Here is a 23252-nt window from a genome sequence, read left to right on the forward strand (position 1 = left end):
CATAGGATTTCATGAGATAGTTCACATAAAGCATTTAGCCCAGTTGCTGGAACTTGCTAAGTGCTTATAAAATGTTAGGTGCTGCTGTATTAACATGTCTCTACATGCACACTAATGCTTTGTCATTAGTACCACCCCCCCCCCCCCCCCCCCCCCCCCACACACACACACAGAATTTAGGTGATTTCACAAATCATATTTGAAGGCTTTTAGGACAGCTTGTACTTATATTAAATATAACAGATGAAAACTTAGGTGGTGGTACTTCACAAACCTGTTTCATATTTTTAGGCCTATAACTTCATGAACTGAACTGAACTTAACACAAGTATATGGCTAACTGCACTGGGTGCATTCAGTTCAGTTCAGTTGCTCAGTTGTGTCCGACTCTTTGCGACCCCGTGAATCGCAGCACGCCAGGCCTCCCTGTCCATCACCAACTCCTGGAGTCCACCCAAACCCATGTTTATTGAGTCGGTGATGCCATCCAACCATCTCATCCTCCATCGTCCCCTTCTCCTCCTGCCCTCAACCTTTCCTAGCATCAGGGTCTTTTCAGATGACTCAACTCTTCGCATGAGGTGGCCAAAGTATTGGAGTTTCAGCTTCAACATCAGTCCTGACTGATCTCCTTTAGGATGGACTGGTTGGATCTCCTTGAGTCCAAGGGACTCTCAAGAGTCTTCTCCAACACCACAGTTCAGTAGCATCAATTCTTCTGCGTTTGCTTTCTTTATAGTCCAACTCTTACATTCATACGTGACCACTGGAGAAAGTTTTATAAGATTCCATTTTATAGATGAAATGAGCAAGTAAATACATGTATTTTAATCTTCTGAAGTTTCTCTTTCACAGTTTTTGTTTCTGTCACATTTGCTTGAGGCAGGAATGGACAGGAAGCACACAAATTCTTACCTCATCCTAATGTCACATACATGGCTATACACTGGCACCTTCTAACTTCCAACATGTTATAAGTTCCTGTGATCTTCTTTTGGAGTCAGGGATTCTCCATTGTTACTTTGAAATGTGATATTGTGAAAACAGTATCATATGTCTTTCATACAGCTATGGGATAGCAAGTGGACACAATTAAAAACAAAACAGGTTCTTTAAGAAAGAAAAAAGGCAGTTATATATTCAGCTAATACTTAAATGGCAACTTTATGCTGAGCTGCTGGAAACTTACAATATGGTAGGAACATAAGATGTAATTAAGCAAATAGTTACAAAATAAGGCAGCACATATGATATGCCATTTGGTAGGAATAGTAAGTCTATAGAAATTCAGGGGAGGGAGACATCACTTTCAGTTGGTGTTTCTTCTCCTTATAAGTTCATTTGTTCAATTGAGGATGTACCTATGCATGACTCATGCATCTTTTTTGGAAGCCTGCTTTTGTTAATGCCACAGGAATGTTCCTTTCTTTACTCTGTTGCTGGGTGTTTCTAGCCTTTCCTATCTCTTCATTCTTCTCATTACTACAGCTCCTGCTGCTATCTAAAAGCTTTCTCCTAAGCACAGTTATAATTTTTCTCTTTAAAGTGCTGGTCCAAAATAATTATGTGGAGGTAGGATTGATAACAACAGTTAGGATAAGGGGAAGAAAGGGAAGCTGTTTTGGTACAGAACCAGGAATCTCATCCCTTATTACAGTAATAGCTCTTTAGCTAGCAGCAAAGGGAGATAATGGAAAGGAGAATCCTCATCTTGCCTGTGTTCCTGTGAAAAATCCATAAATGTGCACCCCCCACACCCTCTTATCTCCTGGAGATTTGCTTCTAGTCACCATCCTGTCCCCATTCTCCCCTGTCCCACACTACTTCCTTTGGTCCAGAGCCCTGCTGCAGCTCTGAATCTCCTGAAATCTCTTTGAAATCTTACCCTTCAGGCTGGTAGAGCCCCCTTTTCAAGTCATAGAAGCCAGTGCCATGATGAAGAACTGGCATAGCTCCACTGGGCTATAGTGTTACTATTGCCGGGCCTTCAGTAGGCCATGGTGCTTACTTGATGTCTCTAGTGGAATCCTGACTCCATTAACACAATTACTCTTGGCAGATTGCTCATATGTAATGTTTAACTCTTGAATTACTATTAATGCTATATGTCCAGAAGCTTTGATTCTAAGAGAAAATGTGTTTTGAGTTTTAAAGTTAAATAATGAGCACTTCTTTTAAATCAGGAGCCACCTATATTGTCAGTGAACTTGGGGTCAGAAGATTAGAGTCAAATTCTAGCTGTGTGCTACATTACAGTTATATGGCCTCTCTTGGCCAAGGTTCTCTGTATAGACTGTAGAGGAACAGCTGTCTCACAGATGTGGCTTGGAGATGTTAAATATAGTGTATATTAATATATAAAATCCTAATCAAAGGGATGTGGCATTATGGTGTTAATAATCACTGTGTTAGGCAGAACAAGTTCCTGCCCTTGAGGAACTCATCAGCCAGAGGGTAACCCAAGCACGGACAATTTCATTAGAGCACATGGATAAATCCTATGACAGATATATGTACATATGATCAGGGGCGTGACGAAGAGCAACTGTAATCTAGAAATGGATAGACAGGGAAAACTTCATGGAGGAGTGAGTTCCTGATCTGGGTCTCAAAGGCTAAGGAAGAGCAGCCTGACAAGGAAGAAGACGGGCATGCCATTCCAGGTTAAAGGAATGACATGTGGGAATATGGCAGATTTAGAAAGCTACATACATGGTTGCAAGTGTGGAGCATAAACTGTTTACTTGAAGTGCCTAATTTGATTATGAGGGCCATTTACCTGACTCTAAAGAGGTAACGGTATTGTACAGTGGTAAACGATTCTAGACATGCACTTGTTTGAAACCTGGTTTGACCATTTAGTAATCCATTTTAGCTAATTAAGAACTTCACCTTCATAAACTAACAGGTTCAGTATGATGCTGAAAGTACCTACTTCAAAGAGTTGTCGCAGTGGTTTTGGAAATAAGCTTTGCAAATCTCCCAGTGTTTAATAGGAACAGTTTTGTTGCTGTCCTGAAAGTTCTTAGAGTTACTTTTCCCCCTCTCATTATTCTATAATCTACTGTTCTAGGTTAACAGTCTAGCAGTATTTTAAACATCATCTTTTGTTCATTATAACGAAATCAAAAACAAAGAATTTGAATGACTTTTAAAGATGGTCTAGCTCAGTTTCATTATTTTTTATGGTGAGAAATTGAGTTCCTGGGATTGGAATCAGGTCTGTTTTAATTCCAGAGTTCTTTCTGTTGATATTGGGATAAATTGTCCTAGATCACTCAAAGACAACAACCTGTAGCGCTGGTCGCAGTTTCTAGCAGAAACAATAGAATTTAAGTAGAAACTGACATTTCCATAGCTTTCCAGATAGACTAAAAGAAGAAAATCTATATTTTTAAAGAAATACATTATCCTCCTCTGTCTGCCCTCTGGTGGAAATGCTGTTTAGCAACAGCGCATGTGAAAGAGGCAGTGAGACTTGGATAATAAAGAACTGGATAATTTTTTTAAGTTTACTTTTTAAAAATTGAAGTATAGTTGATTTCTAGATAATTCTTAATAACTCTTTTGCCAACAAAAATTTCTTACACAGAAAAGTTCCTCTTTCTGTTTGAATCTCCTTTCTGAAATGTAAAAATAGATTTTCATCAGATCAGTCGCTCAGTTCGTGTCCGACTCTTTGCGACCCCATGAATCGAAGCACGCCAGTTGTCAATTACACACACAGTCTGCTTCATTTATTTGAGAGGATCTTGTTGAGCACCTTTTGTGTACCAAGTGCTAGGGACAGAAGAGTGAGCAAGAAACTTATGCTTGAGAGGTATGAACAGATATTAAGACAATAATCATAGAAACAAATAATCATAAATGCTATGTTAAATGCTGTGCCTAAAAGTACATTGTGATGTATGATCATATAGCAGTGTTTGACAAGGTTCCCCAAGGAATTAAAGTTTTAACTGCAATATGAAGGCTCAATAAAGTAAATAGGTAAAGGTGAGTCAGAGGGGTGGAGAAAATGAAAGAGGAAATGCCATGTGTGCAAAGACCCCGAGGAAGGGCATAGTATTATCTGTCCTAAGAATCAAAAGACAATTACTGAATTTGGAGCGGAGAAAGCTAATATACATACAGTACAGGTCCTGGTCCTGAGAAGATACTTAGCGGACATTACCAAAGAAACCAAAAAGCATGAGAAAAAGATGATGAAATGAACCCCAGACCCCCGCACCCCAAAGCAAACTGTGTGCTCTGTGTTAGAATTTTGTAGTTTTACAGATTCATTGTAAAGAAAATTACTTTAGCACCAGTGTAATTCTCTGCTTATCAGATGGAATAATACTAGAATTTGGGTACTTTAAACATGTCTTCATTTGATTTTTCTTCTTTTCTGTCTTATTTCATTGATAATTGAGAGAATATTTTGATGCACTGGAGTGTTTAGGCTTTTGCTGTTGATCAGATGAACAGCCATGGGCATGACAGCATCTTATCCTGTTATCTTGGCTGAAGTTTTCGTGTGGGTGTGTGAGGTGCAGCTGTGCTGTCGGTTTCTTGGCAGAGTCTCAGACCAGGCAGTTCTCAGTGCAGTTCGTCTTGAATAGGAAGAAACTTAAAAAAAAAAAAAAAAAAGCTACTTTGCATGTATTAAATTCAGTGGAAAGCACCCAGGTCCTGAACCTTTGGCTGATATTTATTCTACGTTATTTGGCTAAATGGGTACAGCAGCCTCAGGCACATGGCCAGTCTTAAGGGCAGGAACACAAGAAGAAGAGCTCATTTAAAAAATTGTCAAAGCTGTCTTAGTACAAAATTATCAAATGTTGTATGTTATTTAAAAGTTAAGTTTTGTTAATGTTTTGTTTCTGATTTATTTAAACTTTTCTTCTAAAGAACACTTAATGAAAAAGGCAGATTGTGAACATCAACTTTGCTTGCAAAAGTAAGTTCATACTCAGGAAGATCTCATCTCAGGTTTATCACAGATGGATTTCCAGATCTGCTTTTATTGCTCACTTTTTTCCTTTCCTCTCCTTTGGCCTTTTCTGTCATCTGTAAGCATTTTGTTTTTCCACATCTTCAAAGTATGTATGAAGACGAATATGGAGCTCTTCTTTTTTCCAGCACATTCAAATCTTTTCCTTTGGATAAACTTGTCTTTGTTCTTCTTGAAGTAGAATGTGTTTAGCTGCTTCCAGTATTTAACTGCTTGTTTATATCTCTACTGTTATTTAATATTATTCCTCTCACAGTAGCATAGAATCAGGTCCTGAAGTCAGTTGGTCTGAGTTGAGATCCAGTTCTGCTACTGACTGTCTTGATCCCATTAACTTCTCAGTTTCTTATCTCCAGAATGGAGATAATCATGTTAGTATCTCATAAGTTTTTGTTTGTTTCTTTATTTTTAAGGCTTAAAGGGAAAAATGCATATAAAGGGCTTAATTCAAAGTAAGTGTCTAGAAGAGATGTTAGTTGTCCTTTTCTTCAAGATTTGGAGCCAGTCTCCTAGAATCCAGTAATAGCTATCTTTAGCTCTTTTGGGTGATCTCATTCAGTCTAAAGACCATCTGTATGCTCATGACTCCTAATTTATGTCTCTATTCCTAACCTTACTTTTCTCTAAGCTCAAGATTTGTATATCTGACTGCTCTTGTCTATCTGCACTTAAATATCTGATACATACTTCAAATGTTTAGACATGTTATAATGTCTAAAAATAGAACTTTTGGTCTCTATCACCTGCCCCTACTTGCTGCCCAAGTCTAGTCCTCCTCACTCTTTCCTGTCTTAATTAGTGGAAGCACTCTCTGTGCTTCTTTAGACTTTCTTCTGCCTACCAGCTTCCATCCATTTCATCAGAACATCTAAAAGCATTTTCCCCGGACTACGTCCTGAATCTGGCCACTTGTCACTATATCCTCTTACTAGAACCTTGGTCCAAGACAATAACTCCTTTTGCTTGGATAAGGACTGGTCTTATTTCTCTTTGTTTTCAGTCTTGTCTCCCACAATTCATTCTCCACAGTGGAGAGTGCTATTTTAAAAGCATAGATTATTTACTTTTCCCTCTTCTTATTGAAAGATATCCAGAATTCTTGAAAATCTTTTTTGGACTGGTCCTTCCAGTCCTACACGCTATCCCTCATACACAGCTGGTTCTTCCGTAAGGTTTTTACACCAGCTTTTAAGTCTGTTTGGATTGTTTTTTCTCCAAGATCATCACAGTGTTGGCTCCTTGTAATTTTTGAGTCTTAAATCAGGTAACAGCTCCTCAGAGAAACTTACCCTGACATCTTTCCTTTCTTTTGTAATAGCTGATCATTATCTGAAATTCTTCCTCTTTTCTTCCTCCTCTTATTAATTGCCCCTGCCTACTCCCAAAAGAATTTGTTTTATGAAGGCAAGGAGTTTATCCATCTTCTTTACTGCTATATTCCCAGTGCCTAGAATGGAATCTGATACTGAGCAGGTTTATAATGTTATGTGGATGGATGGTTAAATGAAAGGAAGAATGAATATATATCTGGTAAGTTTTTTTACAGCCAGGGAAATAGTAGATTATTTCATCCTGTTCAAATTTGCATAGGTTCTTATTTTAGAATTAAACATGCTAATGTTTTGTTCTCTTTTCCTTTATGTGTCCTCTCTGTTCTAGATTGTAAGCCCTTAAGGGTAGGAGGTATGTCTCCATTGTTTTGAGCTTCTCATATAATGCCAAACATTATTTTAGTACTTATTAGTGATTGAATTGAAAATTCAGTCTAACATCGTTATTTCCTCTGAAGTTACAGTAGTGTTATATATGTATGTATATACATATATATAATTTTTATAAATTCTGAATGCACATGTGTTTAAAATATTCTTTGTTTTTATCTTTTGTAGTTCATAATTGGACCCTTGAGGACACACTTCAGTGGTTGATAGAATTTGTTGAACTACCCCAATATGAGAAGAATTTTAGAGACAACAATGTCAAAGGAACAACGCTTCCCAGGTGGGTCTTTATTATCCAAGTGTTTTTTTTTTTTCCTGCTCCTAGAGAATAAGGTCACTTTTCAATTAAGGTACTTCTGTGGCTAAGGACTCAAAGAAAATATTATAAATATATCCATTCCCTGACACTTGTAAGGTATGAATTTGTAAGTTTTAATCAGTTTTTCTTGCTTGAATAATCAGGTCTTTGAAAAAAATTATTTCTAGAGAAAGTAATTTGAGAATTAGAAGATGGGTCAACTATATCTTTTTTGCTGCTGCTGCTACTGCTAAGTCGCTTCAATTGTGTCCGACTCTGCGACCCCGTAGACGGCAGCCCACCAGGCTCCCCCGTCCCTGGGATTCTCCAGGCAAGAACACTGGAGTGGGTTGCCATTTCCTTTTCCAATGCATGAAAGTGAAAAGTCAAAGTGAAGTCGCTCAGTCGTGTCCGACTCCAGTGACCTCATGGACTGCAACCTATCAGGCTCCTCCGTCCATGGGATTTTCTAGGCAAAAGTACTGGAGTGGGGTGCCATTGCCTTCTCCTTAGGTAAATCAAAGGACCAACCTCTGAACCTATGGTAAAAGTAACAGAACTTATTCATTTGATATGAGAAAACCTATTTGAATGGATTAATGTACAGATATCTCTTAATTGTTGTTCTTTTAATAACAGCAATAACCACTTAATATTAGAGACAGTAAGTTAAATCTCAAAAAAAAGTTTAATAAATAAAAGGTAAATGATAGTAATTATTTTTGAATGTATATTACACATGTATTTGAATGTATATTATCTCATTTAAGCTTCAGGTTAAAATTAAGTATGTACTATTATTCCCATTTTATAGATTGAAGAAACCAAGTCAGATAGAATTTAGATATTTTGCCCAGGTAGTATTTGAACCTGGATAGATCTGATACCAAAGTATAAGATGCTAGTTTATCCCTTAGATGTCTGGAATTAATTGTCACTACTTTTCTAAATTATATTTTAAAATTCCATTAGTTAACCTAATAATCACTAAAGATTTAAATGTTAAAATTTGCAGAAATTTCACTGAAATTTGACCCTTACAAGATTGCTCATGTTCCATTCAAACTTAGATTGTTTCTGTATCAAAAGACTTTAATAATGTTGTCTATTATTATATGCATATTTCTAATCAATTTGCCTGCATGTATCTTATTTAAGTACACAGCTTTTTTTTGCTTAGAAGTTGGTATTTTGGATCGAGTTGAAAGTTTCCGTATCTCCTTAAATGTATTCTGAGCATCAGTATTTCTGATTTTACTGTGCACATGACTATAATGATGAAATTAATGGGGTTAAGAGTCAAATCAGTAAGTGCATATTAAGTATTTTTTATATTCATGGTGCAACTAGATGCTGGAAAGAAGAAAAAAAATTGAGTTCTTGCTTTTTAAATAAGACACATTTCTAAGTTAAAACAGAATAGTAGAGCATTAAGGTGGGATTAGGGTTTTTTAAGTTGTTTATGTTAACCCTGTGACTTATACAACTTTTCTTATGTGGTCCTTTGGAAAGTTTCTTTACATAATAACAACATGAAATAAACAGGCTGCTCAATATTTTGACTGTACATGTTATGGCCCCTTTTTTTGTTTTAGTAAAGTAAACATTTTCAGTTTTTTAGTCACTAAGTCATGTCAAACTCTTTTGTGACTCCATGGCCTGTAGCCTACCAGGCTCCTCTGTCCATGGGCTTTCCCAGGTAAGAATACTGGAGTGGGTTGCTATTTCCTCCTCCAGGGGACCTTCCAGACCCAGGTATCAAACCTGCATCTCCTGGATTGCAGGCAGATTCTTTACCACTGATCCATCTGGGAAGCCTGAAAGTTATCAGAGATAACCTCAAATTCTGGTAGAATTGTTGAGATAACATCACACTTAATCAAGATAAGTTTTTCAAAATAGTGAACATGTTACTACAGAAGAAAACTTTTAGGTCAGCCTACTGGTGCCTTTTTGAATGGAGGGGAAAGAAAAACTGGCATAGTCTTCATCAAGCCCCTTTTATGTGGTGATAGAGATTAGAGGAGTCCATTCAAAGGGGCAGTAGCAATTAATTACCTACGTCACAAAGCTTTTTGTAGTGTAACTGTAGATATAAGAGCTATTTGTAAGAATGTATAAGAAATGTATTACACATTCCAAATGTACACATACCTACAGTAATTCATTATTTTGTTTCCTTTCTGTGACTTTAAAATACTATTACATCTGTAGTAGGTAGGTAAAACTATGTTCGTTTTCATGTCATGGTTATCTTAAACCTTTTACTGTATTTTCTATATTCTGTAATTCTGTTACCAGAGCTTATACTAAGGCTCTCTTCACCTGACACATGCCTCCTCATTCCTTTCAGACCTGTGTGAACTTCCCTGACATCCTCACCCACTCAGGTAGAATCCCTTCCACCTCTGGACTCATATTGAACTTTGCATAAAATTCTGTTTTATAGTTTCGTTTTTACTACATCTCATTGTCTCTCTTAAATTTTGTGTACTGATAGTATTGCTATTCATTCTTGCCCCCATCCATGCATTCATTCATCTATTACATAAACATTTATCAAGCATCTACTTTTGCCAAGCACCATGCTAGGTTTGGGGATAAAGAGATAAGACACAGTTTGCCTTCAGGCACTTTAATAAGTGTCATATTAAAGATGTGACAAGAGCTTACACACAAAAGTTTACCCACAGAGATGATGAATGTAGGCATTTTCTATAGGGAAAGTTAGAGTTCTTTACTCTCTAAAGTTTTGTGGAAACCTCATAGGAGTTCTGTAACCTGAAATTTTCCTAAATAAAAGGTTCAGAGTTCAGTCATTGGAATCATAGATAATTGGGATTGTCTTACTTACTAATTGTCTTCTTACTAATTATGTCATCTTGGGCAAGTTACAACTGCCATAGTTTCCTCATTTATAAAATGGCAATTTTACATATATTATAGAATTTTTTGAGTTTGAAAAGTTCTTGGCACAGTACTCAGCACATAATACATGCTTATTTTTTTAATTGTCATTGTTATTAACAGTTTTATTATTATTATTACATTTTGTGTCATAAGATTCGTCTTTGTATCCCACTTGGTTGATAAGACATCTTAACTACTGGCCTGCTTGGATTGGAAGTCCAAAACAAAGCAGTTTTATTTCCTTATTTCACCTGAGCCTTTTGGCACCCTGCAGACTTTCTTCATTGCCAGTGAAATGGTTCTATACTTCTTATTACAAATATTCTTCAATTTATTCCCCCAACCAGCGATGACTTTTTACTTTTCATTTATGACTTCAGTGAACTTTTAAATAGTTTAAATATTAGAATGTAAAGATACAGGTTTTTAAAATGCTATTTATAAAGAAAATGAATATGATCTAAACTGAGAATGATTAAGTCTGCTGTGTTAATAAGTAAATTGCTTACAACTTTCTTGTTGTTTATGAAATGATGGTAAAATGCCAGAGGTAATTTAATAATCATAAAATATTTTGAATTTGATAAATTTCTGAATCACATTAATTTATAGCATAAAGAAACCTTAGAAAACAAAAACATCAATATAGCAATGAAATTATTGACATACAGAAGTCTTTGCACTGCTAAGCTTGCACTGAAAAGGTTTTTGTTGCATATAATAAAGTATTAAATTGCACTTGGGTGAACTCTTTAAGTAATCATCACTAATATATATAAGTATTAAGTATGTTGCTGAAATATTTAAGTGTACATCCTAGTAATATTTTTAATATGTATGTATTTTTTTAAATGAACAGGATAGCAGTGCATGAATTTTCATTTATGATCTCTCAGTTGAAAATCAGCGACCGGAGTCATAGACAAAAACTTCAGCTCAAGGCGCTGGATGTGGTTTTGTTCGGACCTCTAACGCGTTAGTATTCTCTCGCACAAAATATGATGAAAAAGAGTAATCAGATCATCTGTTGTTATTTAAAGAAGGAAAAAGTAAGAAAGGTAGTAGACCAGAAGAATCCTCTGTTGGGTATAAGAGTATAATACTATCTTAAAAGATTTATAGGATGAGATTTTCTGTCATTGAAATATCCCGTGTGGTATTTTCAAAGCTGGTTACTGATGTAGAAAGTTGTAAAACTATATGTAAGTTGATTAAATTTCTAGATTTAAAACTCTATAGCAGTTTTAATGTTTGTTATTATAGTTCAATATTCACTAGAGTCCTTTTTTTAAAAGGTGCATTCCCACTATCTTGATGACATGAAATAATAAATCCTAACTGGACTGTATTAATTACCAGGAAAAGGATTTTTAAGATACAGATCAAAAACAGTGGCCCTAGAGGCCTGCTTGAAACTGTATAAAGGAACAGACTATTCTGGCAGAAGCACAAGGTGGAGAATATTATTTGATTGTTCTGAGGAAGAACATTTAAGAAATTGCTTTGTCATATTTGTAAGGAAAATAAGCCTTCTTCTTTACCTTTACAGGAATACTTTCTTCCCAGAAGGGAAGTTTAATTTGTTTACGTCATTTAATTTCAGATTTCAGAAAGCTTTGGGGGGAAATTGTTTGAAGAGTACACATTTTAGAGGAATTTTATTTTTCAAAACGAAAGACTAATTCTAGAAAAATGGTTTTCACAAATTATAAATGAAGAAACTAATGTTTATTTTACCTCAGTTTTTGCAGTTAAGAGGCTTATAGATTTCTATGATACTGCGTTGGGGGTGCCCCTGCTTAAAAAAGGGTTACTGGAGAGGTTTGATGCATTCCATGAGTTTACTGGTGGTTCTTTTTTGGCTCAGGCTAAAAGAGCAGCTGGTGAAACAGCTGGAACCCCCCTTTGTGAGAGTTGGTGGAAATGCACTGTTGGTGGGAATTACAAACCTAGGAAATAGAACACTATTGAAATGCCAAGCATTCCATGGAGATGATACCCTTTCTAACCTTTTCCTTGTCCTGAATTTTCAACTGAATCTATTGGGGATTGTCTTCTGTGAGAGTCACTCTAGTTTTTTCATGTGAATTATTGGTTAAAATAGGAATTAAACTATAGCATTTGTCTCTATATAGAGGTTGATTGGGGATATTTTTATTTTATTGATCCAAGAACAAACTATTCTGTAAGCCAGACAGTATTATCATTTGTAAAGAAACCAAACTAGTCTCAAAGAATGTTGAAAACAAATGTATTAATAAATAAACTAGTTTAGAAGTTAATGATGCATTACCTTTTTAATGTGTTTGTCTTAGAATTATGACTTGAGTGAATGAAACTTATGGTTGGAACACCCACATTAAGATTATTAAAAAAAAAAAAAAAAACTAGCAGTATCCAGTGAATAGAGATACATTTTAAAGGAGTTTTCACTGAAATCCTTACCAGTTCATGGTATTTGTTGTATAGTTAGAGACTTGTCCCTCTTTTTATTATTATTTCTGGTGATTATAGTTCAGCCTGAATAAGTCTCATATTTGAACTAGAGCCTGAGCTGAACCTCTCAGCCCGAGGCAGAATAAAAACAAATCCTTTTGAGACTTGAGCCTTCTGCCAAAGAGTGAGGAGAGAATCTCTTTCACTGTAGGTGAGGGTATCTGCTCTGAAAATATGTAGCGCTGAGGATCTCTGGCATGGAACATGCTGTTTATCACACCATGTAAACATACATGAACCCTAGGCTTATAAGCATGAGAACTTTTCATTTCTGTGGAGCTCTTCATCTTGTCGAACATGGAAAATATCTCCTTCCTGCCAGAGGTATGGGCAGCTAGGCAGTTTTTCACTGAACACCTGTAATCTCTTTGCAATACATCAAATAATACATCATGTTTTATTAGTTACCCTGCATCCCTCAATTGAGCCCCTGCATTCAGAGATAAACTAGGAAATTATTTGACTAGCGGTTTCTGTGTTTTGTATTACTGAAGACAATAGGCCCTGGCTCCTGACTCCTTACTTTAGAAACAAGTAAGTGTGGGGGTTACATCTGTCCCTGGCACCTGTTTCCCTCGAGTCACCCAGATCTCTCTGGCAAAAAACCACCTAAAACATGGCTTGTCGTGATCATTTGACCCGTGGTTTCTCAACCTTGCCACTATTTGCATTCTAGGCTGTATAATTCCCAGATAATTCTTTGTTATCACCAGAGTGGGAGCGGGAAAGAGATTATTTTGTACATTAGTGGGTGTTTAGCAACATCCCTGGCCTCTACCTACTGGATACCAGTAGCAAATAGCCCTACTTCCACTTCCCGAATTGTGACAAGCAAAAATTGTCAAATGTCTGCTGGAGGGAAGTGTCCCTCTCAGTTGAGAATCACTAATTAATCCTAACTAGTTATGTGGCTACATGCTTCGGAAGAAAGCTTTCTGGTGAATGATTAGGGTTTCAGTTTTTGTATTATAGCATGGCCACTACCTAACTGTCTGAAGGAAGGAGTTGGGCTGGTGATGGTGATACTCGTTATGACTCTTCACCCCATAGAGGACCGTTCCCTGTGTATGTGATTGGAGATACTGTGCTTTTTCAGAATGCTCCAGGATTTTTGTCACTAACTCCTGTACCAGCAGGGGTGTAGTGCATCCATGTGGGGTTATCTCTGCCCCCTGTTGTTGTGGTTTAGTTGCTCAGTCATTTCCAGCTCTTTTGTGACCCCATGGACTATAGCCCGCCAGGCTTCTCTGTCCATGGCATTTCCCAGGCAAGAATACTGGAGTGGGTTGCCGTTTCCTCCTCCAGGGGACCTTCCTGACCCAGGGAATGAAACTGCATTTCCTGCATTGCAACCAGATTCTTTACCACTGAGCCACTGGGGAAGCCCCTGCCTCCTATAGGTGTAGTATATCAGGTAGTTATCATCAACTCATTGATTATTTGAAGAAAAAATTTGTAAAAGGCTGGGGCTTATATATGGGAGGAACATCTTCATATTTTGTTTTTAGATATCTACTACTTTTTAAATTAAGTGGCCATGTGTATTGAGATTTTGTGATACTCAGATTAATTTGCCATTTGTAATTCTCTTTATAGGCCCTCCTCATAACTGGATGAAGGATTTTATACTTACAGTTTCTATAGTAATTGGTGTTGGAGGGTGTTGGTTTGCTTATACGCAGAATAAGACATCAAAAGAGCATGTTGCAAAAATGATGAAAGACTTAGAGAGTCTACAAACTGCAGAGCAAAGTCTAATGGACTTACAAGAGAGGTGAGTAGATAAAAAAGGCTATAAATCTTGTTTATGTGGGACCATACAGTTTGTGAATATGTAATGTGGGCTTGTGCTTATGCGTTTGTATTTAGATTGATATATATATCAGGAATTGTGTGTACACTTCATTTCACATTTTTAGAAAGGTCCTAATTACAAATTTATTAAAAAGATATGCATTAGGGAATAAATGGGTAGAAGACAAGTGGAAATCAAATGTAGGTAGAATTACATGTGTAGTTAAATTTTATTTTAAACATGACTTAAATAATTATCAATTTTTGAAAAGTCTTTTTCCTGAAGAGTATTTCCATGCTATTTCTGTATTTTTAGGCCAAGATAAACCAAATAGCTATCTAGTATGTTACCTGATTTTTTTTGTCCAAATTTAAGATTAATAGAAATGGCTGCGAATTTTGATCAAAACATGTATATTATTGCTTGATACATATTTATTCTTCACTAAAATAATGAAGTTTTGGAAACTTTTGTGAGGAATTTTCATGTTTATTCTGTAAGGCTTGAAAAGGCACAGGAAGAGAACAGAAATGTTGCTGTAGAAAAGCAAAATCTGGAGCGCAAAATGATGGATGAAATCAATTACGCAAAGGAAGAAGCTTTTCGACTGAGAGAGCTGAGGGAGGGAGCTGAATGTGAACTGAGTAGACGTCAGTATGCAGAGCAGGAATTGGAACAGGTATTTACATTTTTAAGAAGAGTTTGTGAGGAAATTTGTATTGTTACTCTGAGGATTTTTTTTTTAATTTTGTTCAGTCTCCTAGATTTGTTCCATCGTATATTCTTCCTTGGTCAGTAATAGGGTCACCTGTCCATATTGTTAGCATTGGGCAGAGTTCATACAGCAAAAAACAAAGAACCAACTAAAAGATAAAGTTAGCATTATGTTCACTCATTCATGAAGTCCTAGCCCATGCCATGTTGTCTTGAGTAAACCTAAGATGTTTATTTAACATCTGTAGTATGTCTCAGTTTCTGACTATAACCTAGTAGTAAAGTATTAGTATGTGTAATGTTAAACTTCTCTGCTCATGTTAATAATCTCTATTAAAAATCCATTTGAATCCTGTTAGATGGTTTTAGAACATTCTGTGCTACAGATTTTGAAGTTGTCCAAAAGGTGTCCTTTCCAGTGTCTGCTTCTACTGTGCATTTACTCAGGATGGAATTCAGGCATTGCACTATCCTTCAGAGAATGTGGGGAGGTCGCAGGAGAATATCTTCATAGGTAGATGTATTAGTTTTCTAATTCCGCTATAAAAAATTACCACAAACTTAGTAGCTTAAAACAACACATCGTGATTATCTTAGGGTTCTTGCAGTCAGAGTCTAAAATAGGTCTACAAGGCTGCATTCCTTCTGGAGGCTCTGGGGAGGATCTGTTTCCTTGCCTTGTCCAACTTCTAGAGGCTGCCTGCATTTCTTGGCTCATGGCCCCTTCCTTCCTCTTCAAAGCCTGTTGCTCCAACCTCTGCTTCCATAATGTCATCTCCTTCTTCTGACTTTGACCCTTTGTTTACTGATAAAGAATCTGAGGAACAAAATGAAGACAAGAAAGTGTGTTCAAGCTTAGAGAGTGACTCATAAGACAGGGCCAAGCACTTAGGTATTCTGCCTCCCACTTTGCTGTATGCACTGCTGCCTTCTCAGTCAGGTGCTAAATATGAAATAAAAATTAAGTTATGAATGAGTTTCAGTTTAAACTTAAACTCATCAGAAAATGTTCAGTGTATGGTACTAGTTCTTCAGGATTGTCATTTTTGGTAGGACTTGTCTGACTGAATGCAGCTATCTCTTTTGTTAACTGTTAACTTTTCTTTCTCTCATACCCTAGACATTGTCTTTTGAGTCTTTTCCCTGTAAGGAGTTTGTTCTCTAAAATGACTCTTAGACTTATTTTTCAGTCTGGTCCTGTTTACCTGACAGAACCTTCTTTCTACAGAATGTAGTAAAGAAACAAGGAGTTCACAAAAAAGGCCTAGCTAAAATTAGCCTGTGTTTGAGAATTAATTTTATGTTTTTTACTTCTGTGACAACTCCATACCTCTTCTCAATGAGAATTCAAGTCTTGGTTTGTTCCCAGTGCTAAACTAAAACGTTTGTTAACTGTTTTTCTGATCTTTGCAGATAAGAAAGAACAAATCAGAAAGCAGTAGAGGGAAATCTTCTATAGAGACATAAACTGATAGCATGTTATAATGGAGACTGCCTCTCAGCGAGAGGAAAAGACACCATGTAAGGAAGGACCTCTTAATCACAAGTATTCTAGTCTGAGGTTTGGAGCCTCGAGGCCTTGCACTCCATGGTAGACCCTAAGATTACCAGGATATTACAACCCAGCACAAACTTAATGATCCTAATGAGATCCTCAGTCACTAAGTGTAAAGGAGAGAATTGGGTATTTAAAAAGAACTCTATCCTATATGATTATGGTAACAAGAAACACAATTTTATGAGTGCTTACTGTGTGCCAAAACTTTATGCTGTGTACATCATTGCAAATGGTTTGCTCATAAATTTTAATCCTCACTGTACATAGATACATTCTCATTTACAGATGAGATGTGTACGCAGAGAAGTTAAATAACTTGCCATAGGTAACACAGCTATTATGTGGCTAAGGGAAGATGATTACATGCGTCTTATTCCAAAGTCCATGTTTTCCCATACTGCTATTAAAAGCTTTGTTTATAGAAGTAAGTTTAACTGGGAAATTAATTTACATATTATGTCACATAATCCACAATTCCACATAGTTTAAAGCTTTATTGTATTTTATGTGATGGGTAATCAACTCCTCAAAATTAAAAGGCAGAAAAACTGGTATATATTTTGTTAATATCCGTTAAACAAGAGCTTTTGGATGAATAATAGTACCACTATATTTTGTGTGGTTTAAATACATAAATTATTTTGTTCTTAAAGTCTTAAGAAACTTAAAATCAGGACAAGTCATACTACCCCTGTTATACATGAAACAATAAGCCTCAGAAAGGAAAGAAAGAAGCTCGTTTCAGTTCAGTTCAGTTGTGTCCGACTCTTTGCGACCCCATGAATCGCAGCACGCCAGGCCTCCCTGTCTATCACAAACTCCCGGAGTTCACTCAGACTCAAGTCCATCGAGTCAGTGATGCCATCCAGCCATCTCATCCTCTGTCGTCCCCTTCTCCTCCTGCCCCCAATCCCTCCCAGCATCAGAGTCTTTTCCAATGAGTCAACTCTTCACATGAGGTGGCCAAAGTATTGGAGTTTCAGCTTCAGCATCATTCCTTCCAAAGAAATCCCAGGGCTGATCTCCTTCAGAATGGACTGGTTGGATCTCCTTGCAGTCCAAGAGACTCTCAAGAGTCTTCTCCAACACCACAGTTCAAAAGCATCAATTCTTTGGCTCTCAGCTTTCTTCACAGTCCAACTCTCACATCCATACATGACCACAGGAAAAACCATAGCCTTTAGAAGATGGACCTTTGTTGGCAAAGTAATATCTCTGCTTTTGAATATGCTATCTAGGTTGGACATAACTTTCCTTCCAAGGAGTAAGCGTCTTTTAATTTCATGGCTGCAGTCACTATCTGCAGTGATTTTGGAGCCCAGAAAAATAAAGTCTGACACTGTTTCCACTGTTTCCCCATCTATTTCCCATGAAGTGATGGGACCGGATGCCATGATCTTCGTTTTCTGAATGTTGAGCTTTAAGCCAACTTTTTCACTCTCCACTTTCACTTTCATCAAGAGGCTTTTTAGTTCCTCTTCACTTTCTGCCATAAGGGTGGTGTCATCTGCATATCTGAGGTGATTGAGATTTCTCCCGGCAATCTTGATTCCAGCTTGTGTTTCTTCCAGCCCAGAGTTTCTCATGATGTACTCTGCATATAAGTTAAATAAACAGGGTGACAATATACAGCCTTGATGAACTCCTTTTCTTATTTGGAACCAGTCTGTTGTTCCATGTCCAGTTCTAACTGTTGCTTCCTGACCTGCATACAGATTTCTCAAGAGGCGGGTCAGGTGGTCTGGTATTACCATCTCTTTCAGAATTTTCTACAGTTTATTGTCAACCACACAGTCAAAGGCTTTTGCATAGTCAATAAAGCAGAAATAGATGTTTTTCTGGAACTCTCTTGCTTTTTCCATGATCCAGCAGATGCTGGCAATTTGATCTCTGGTTCCTCTGCCTTTTCTAAAACCAGCTTGAACATCAGGAAGTTCACGGTTAACGTATCGCTGAAGCCTGGCTGGGAGAATTTTGAGCATTACTTTCCTAGTATGTGAGATGAGTGCAATTGTGTGGTAGTTTGAGCATTCTTTGGCATTGCCTTTCTGAAAGAAGCTCACAGAGGTATAAATCATAAAGTCAGGTCCAGAAGCCATGTTTTCAGATACTTAGGTTGTTTTTATGTGTGATACCATGTTTTTAGTACTGTTTTAGTCCTAAGACACAAAAATTATATAATTATTGTATTTTGAAACAACTTAATTCATCATTGTAAAAACTATTCATTATTCAATTTTCACTGCATCTATTTCCCTCTTTATTGAGCTCTTTGGGGGAAATACATTTATGGACACAACATTAAGGAAAATCTTAATGAGAAAAACATGAGTGAATTTGTTCAGATTATCTGTATACTTACATGACAATGAAAATGTACAGAAATTTTAGCTTTATAAGAAGACGGGCGTGTGACCTTCACTTTGTAGTGTTACATAGAACTCCGTGTCACAGGACCTGAGCTCAGCTTCTTTCTTGAGAGATTAGCAAGGACGCCGCAGGGCCCTGCCAGCTGTCTTATTAAGCACTGTATTGTCCCAAGCATATTGCATAGCTAATCGCGTCAGGCAAGTGTTGCTTATGATTTGTCTTAAGTAAGTGTTGTTTTACTTTCCCTGTTAATGTCTACATTTTGAATTATTTACTTCCTGTCTGATGGTTTTAGAGTTTCAGAAAGTTTTTAGGAAACTTGAAGAAGTTTTAAAAAATATTTTTCTACATTTTTTTTCTTGTAGTATCTGACAGCTGTTCTCTTTATCAGAAATTTGTGTCTAGTATTCTAGTTTACTCTGGCATGTAAGATTTATTTAAATAAATTAGATTTTATCAGATCAGACATTCCTTTGCACATTAGTTTAGGAATGAAGTTTCAGTTTACTTAACTTTGGAAAAACTAATTTGCAGTTTTGGTGCTCCCGAAGGATGTCTGAAGGTCTTGAATATGTGTGCATAATTTCATAAATTCCACCATGTATCTTTACACATCCTTAGCTTGAGCTCTTGCTAGTTTTTAAATGAATCATTCCTAGAATAGGTTATCTCTTCCTCTGTGTCATTTTCTTAGACTGTCCCTAAGAGGTTTTTTGTTAGCACTTAATGCCACCTCACAAACTCACACACTAAGCATTTTGATTTTCTGTTTGTTGTCTGCCTTCCCTAAAAGTTGACTAGAAGAAAAACTTACACATTCTGACACTGAAGCTATTCATAGTTTCCCTTGGAAAAATCAAGATGAATCTCACTCACAGTCTGTTTTCTTGAAATTTACATTTGGTCTGCAGGTGTTAATTTATCTACTTTTTGATCTGTCAGAAGCAGGAAAAAATTAAATAGAGGTGATATAAAACAGACTATAAGAGGCAGATGTGCTCATAACAATGAGGAATAACTGGCATAAAGAAGATTTCTGAAAACCTTTTTTAAAATGGTATAATTACTTAAAAAATGAGTGTATAATTATAGTTTATAGTTCCCAGCAGAGTCTCTATAGTGTATAGTTCCCAGCAGAGTCTTCTGGGAACATTAGAAGGGGTAATAGGACAAGTATTCACCCTGTTTTGGATACTTCTTCATATCCTGTCCATAAACAAACAAAAAAAACACGTTATGAGAAAAATACTATCCATTTCAGTTGGTACATGCCCTGGGTTTTTGTCTCTCAGTTGAGTCTGGCTGTTGTAAAATGTGAAAATGCAGTATTGCAACCTAAGAGAGATGTAAGCTCCCTCTCACCCTCTGGCTTTTTACAACCTTGCTTAGTGAGTTGAAGATGTACTTAAATCTTTAACTTTTGTTTTAATGTTAGAAATATCATTTTAGACTGTGATTTTACAAAGAGTATAATTCAAATTGCTTTTTTCTTTTAATTCTGGTACTTAAAAAAATCTTAATTTCTTTTTTTTCTAAGCTTAAATAGTTTTAAAAAAGAGAAATTTCTCTGTCTCCAACTTCTGCCACTTTCCTTTGCATCTCTTTGTACCTCCCTCTCCTCCGCTCCTCCTCCTCCTTCTCTTTTTTTTTTCCCTCCCTCCCTCTCAGGTTCGAATGGCTCTAAAAAAGGCGGAAAAAGAATTTGAACTCAGAAGCAGCTGGTCTGTTCCAGATGCACTTCAAAAATGGCTTCAGCTAACACATGAAGTAGAAGTCCAGTACTACAATATAAAAAGACAGAATGCTGAAATGCAGCTAGCTATTGCTAAGGATGAGGTACTCGACTATATCGACTAAACTTACTAACATTTCTAAAGGGATTAACCAGTTGGTGTGTAAAGGCCTGAATAAAATTTTTAGTATCACAGATTCTTTCATGAATTGGAACTTAGTGGGTAGATTGACTCTTGTAATCATAGGCTGAAGAGTAAAGTTACTTTTTTAAGAGAAGGGTACACCTTTCAGAATGACCTTAGTATCATTTAAAAATCATCCCTACTATCATGATCATAAATGTTTTATACAGAGCTTTTCTCCTCTAGGTTGCTGCTTCATATCTGATTCAGGTTAGTAGTTACTAGAAATTAATGTCTGACTATTAATAATTGTGTGAAATTATTGAGTCTTATTCTGATTTCTAGTGAAAAAGAACAATAAAAAACTCAGTGCATTCACTAACACCGCCATTGCAGTAGGATATAGTTTATGTTTTTCAAGTTTTAAATAGAAGATTCAGGTCTTTCTGATCCATGGAAATAAAGAGAAAAAATTCTCCAGAACAGGGTTTGGCTTAGGAAAGCATGCTTTCTCCCTCATCTGTTTTCCTTTTTTAGAAAATAGGGCTATGTCTTGGCTAATAATTCTCCATTGATTTTATAATTATTAATATATTCAAGACAAAATAAACCTTATTAGTGTGTGTTTTTTCCCCCAAACTGAGCCTTATTTTTCTCTCCTTGGGCTGTAGGCAGAGAAAATTAAAAAGAAGAGGAGCACAGTCTTTGGAACTCTACATGTTGCACATAGCTCCTCCTTAGATGAGGTAGACCACAAAATTCTGGAAGCAAAGTAAGAATCTTATTGCAGTTATCTGTCTATTTTTATTGTGTAGAAATTTATAGACAATTTGTTTTAATTTGTAATTATAGATAATTTTTATTTTTAATTTGTTATTTATAGACAATTTATGGTTTCATTTGTCATTTAATCATGTTCTCTTATATCCTTTGTGCTCATTCTAAGAGGGGATAATTTCTTTTGGAAATTGGTAAACTGCCTCGGTCTGCTGATATAGTTGCCTGTTTTCAGTGCTGTATTAAAGAATTTTTGATGCAAGAAGTAATTCCTATATTGGCTTTTCCAGGAAAGCTCTTTCTGAGTTGACAACTTGTTTACGAGAACGACTTTTTCGCTGGCAACAGATAGAGAAGATCTGTGGCTTTCAGATAGCCCATAACTCGGGACTCCCCAGCCTCACCTCTTCCCTTTATTGTGATCACAGCTGGGTGGTGATGCCCAGAGTCTCCATTCCACCCTATCCCATAGCTGGAGGAGTAGATGATTTAGATGAAGATACACCCCCAATAGTGTCACAGTTTCCAGGTAAGTGGTTAGTTCAAAAAAGAGCTGATACAATTTAACAATTAACTTTGTACCATACCTTTTATGAATCATTTGCTTTGAAATCTATAATAAAAATTTAGTTAATTCTTCATTTTTTTTTCTTTTTTTGTTCATTGTGTTTACTGTTTGAGAATACTATATAAGGTATGTGTGGTATACATATGTATGTATGCATATATAATAGCACATCATACATGCTGAGTCATTGTATGAATGAAATGCTGAACTTTGAGGCAAAACATCCTTTCATATGATAGCATTATCTATAGTAGAACATAAAAATTAGCGGAAGGCCTTAGAAACCTAAGCTCCAATCCTAGCTCTGCCACTCACTAACCAGCTCTGTGACTTTGAGCCAGTCAGTGTATTTTAAATTGAGTTGCTGTCCCAATAGGCATGTTTCATAGTATTTTGTTTTGCTTTTCCAATTCTGTCTTTTTATTTGAGAATATTATCCTGCTGTATTTAACTCATAAAGCACTAAATCCATTCAACTTTAAACAAAGTTAAATGTGTTTATGTTTATAAAATATATCTTTTTGTTGCTAGAAGGTGGTGCTTCTCCCAGAGGTGGTTTTAACATGTACAATTTTCATTATAATTGCTTTGTTATGCTCTATTCTTTGAAGATGTTTACAATGTTTCTACATTTTGGTAGAAAGGTGAAGTTTTAATATTTTATAATTTATTAATATTTGGAATTTTTGCACAGTTACAGAGATAAATTTAAAATATATATTTCTTACATTAGAAATTATTTGAAGAACTATTTATCCTTATTATTGCTTATCTGATACATTTTCCCAATCTTTGTAACCCTTTTGAAACAGTATATATAGAACAAGATTCCAAAGAATGGAGCACAAAATTTAATCATTGATCAGTTGAAAACTTACACAGAGATTTGAGACAAATCATGATATATGACGATTTTCCAGTTTGAATTTTTCTGTCAGTTGATAGAGCTTTCCTAAAAGTTAAGATTTAGAAAGTGTTCTAATTTTAAAGCAATTTTATGAAATAAAGCCCTAAATTTGCAAATAATTAGTGACTTATTTGCTTGTGTTCATATCTGTGATTTTAATTATCTAGTTTAATGGTAGACAGGTAATACAAGCAGATTGGGGAGACATTAACCTCTTACAAGAGGAACAGGGGAGAGGGCAGATTGTATGCAGTCTTCACTGCACTTACATACTGCACGTGTGTGA

General features: G+C 36.2%; 1 protein-coding gene across 4 annotated transcripts in view; it reads left to right on the plus strand.

The window, feature by feature from the left end:
• STIM2 (stromal interaction molecule 2) overlaps nucleotides 1–23252 on the plus strand; it is a 185297-nt gene that overhangs the window by 145004 nt on the left and 17041 nt on the right. For 2 of the 4 annotated variants that reach the window (XM_002688161.7, XM_024993529.2), the window contains exons 4-11: nucleotides 6886–6997; nucleotides 10785–10900; nucleotides 14018–14195; nucleotides 14718–14895; nucleotides 20527–20694; nucleotides 20961–20984; nucleotides 21386–21486; nucleotides 21782–22020. In XM_002688161.7, coding sequence (XP_002688207.2) covers nucleotides 6886–6997; nucleotides 10785–10900; nucleotides 14018–14195; nucleotides 14718–14895; nucleotides 20527–20694; nucleotides 20961–20984; nucleotides 21386–21486; nucleotides 21782–22020 — 1116 coding nt within the window. The remainder of the gene's footprint in view (nucleotides 1–6885; nucleotides 6998–10784; nucleotides 10901–14017; nucleotides 14196–14717; nucleotides 14896–20526; nucleotides 20695–20960; nucleotides 20985–21385; nucleotides 21487–21781; nucleotides 22021–23252) is intronic. The other 2 variants (XM_005207821.5, XM_005207822.5) reach the window with 2 other exon arrangements.

Source organism: Bos taurus, chromosome 6, assembly GCF_002263795.3.
Source record: "Bos taurus isolate L1 Dominette 01449 registration number 42190680 breed Hereford chromosome 6, ARS-UCD2.0, whole genome shotgun sequence".
Lineage (NCBI taxonomy): Eukaryota > Metazoa > Chordata > Mammalia > Artiodactyla > Bovidae > Bos > Bos taurus.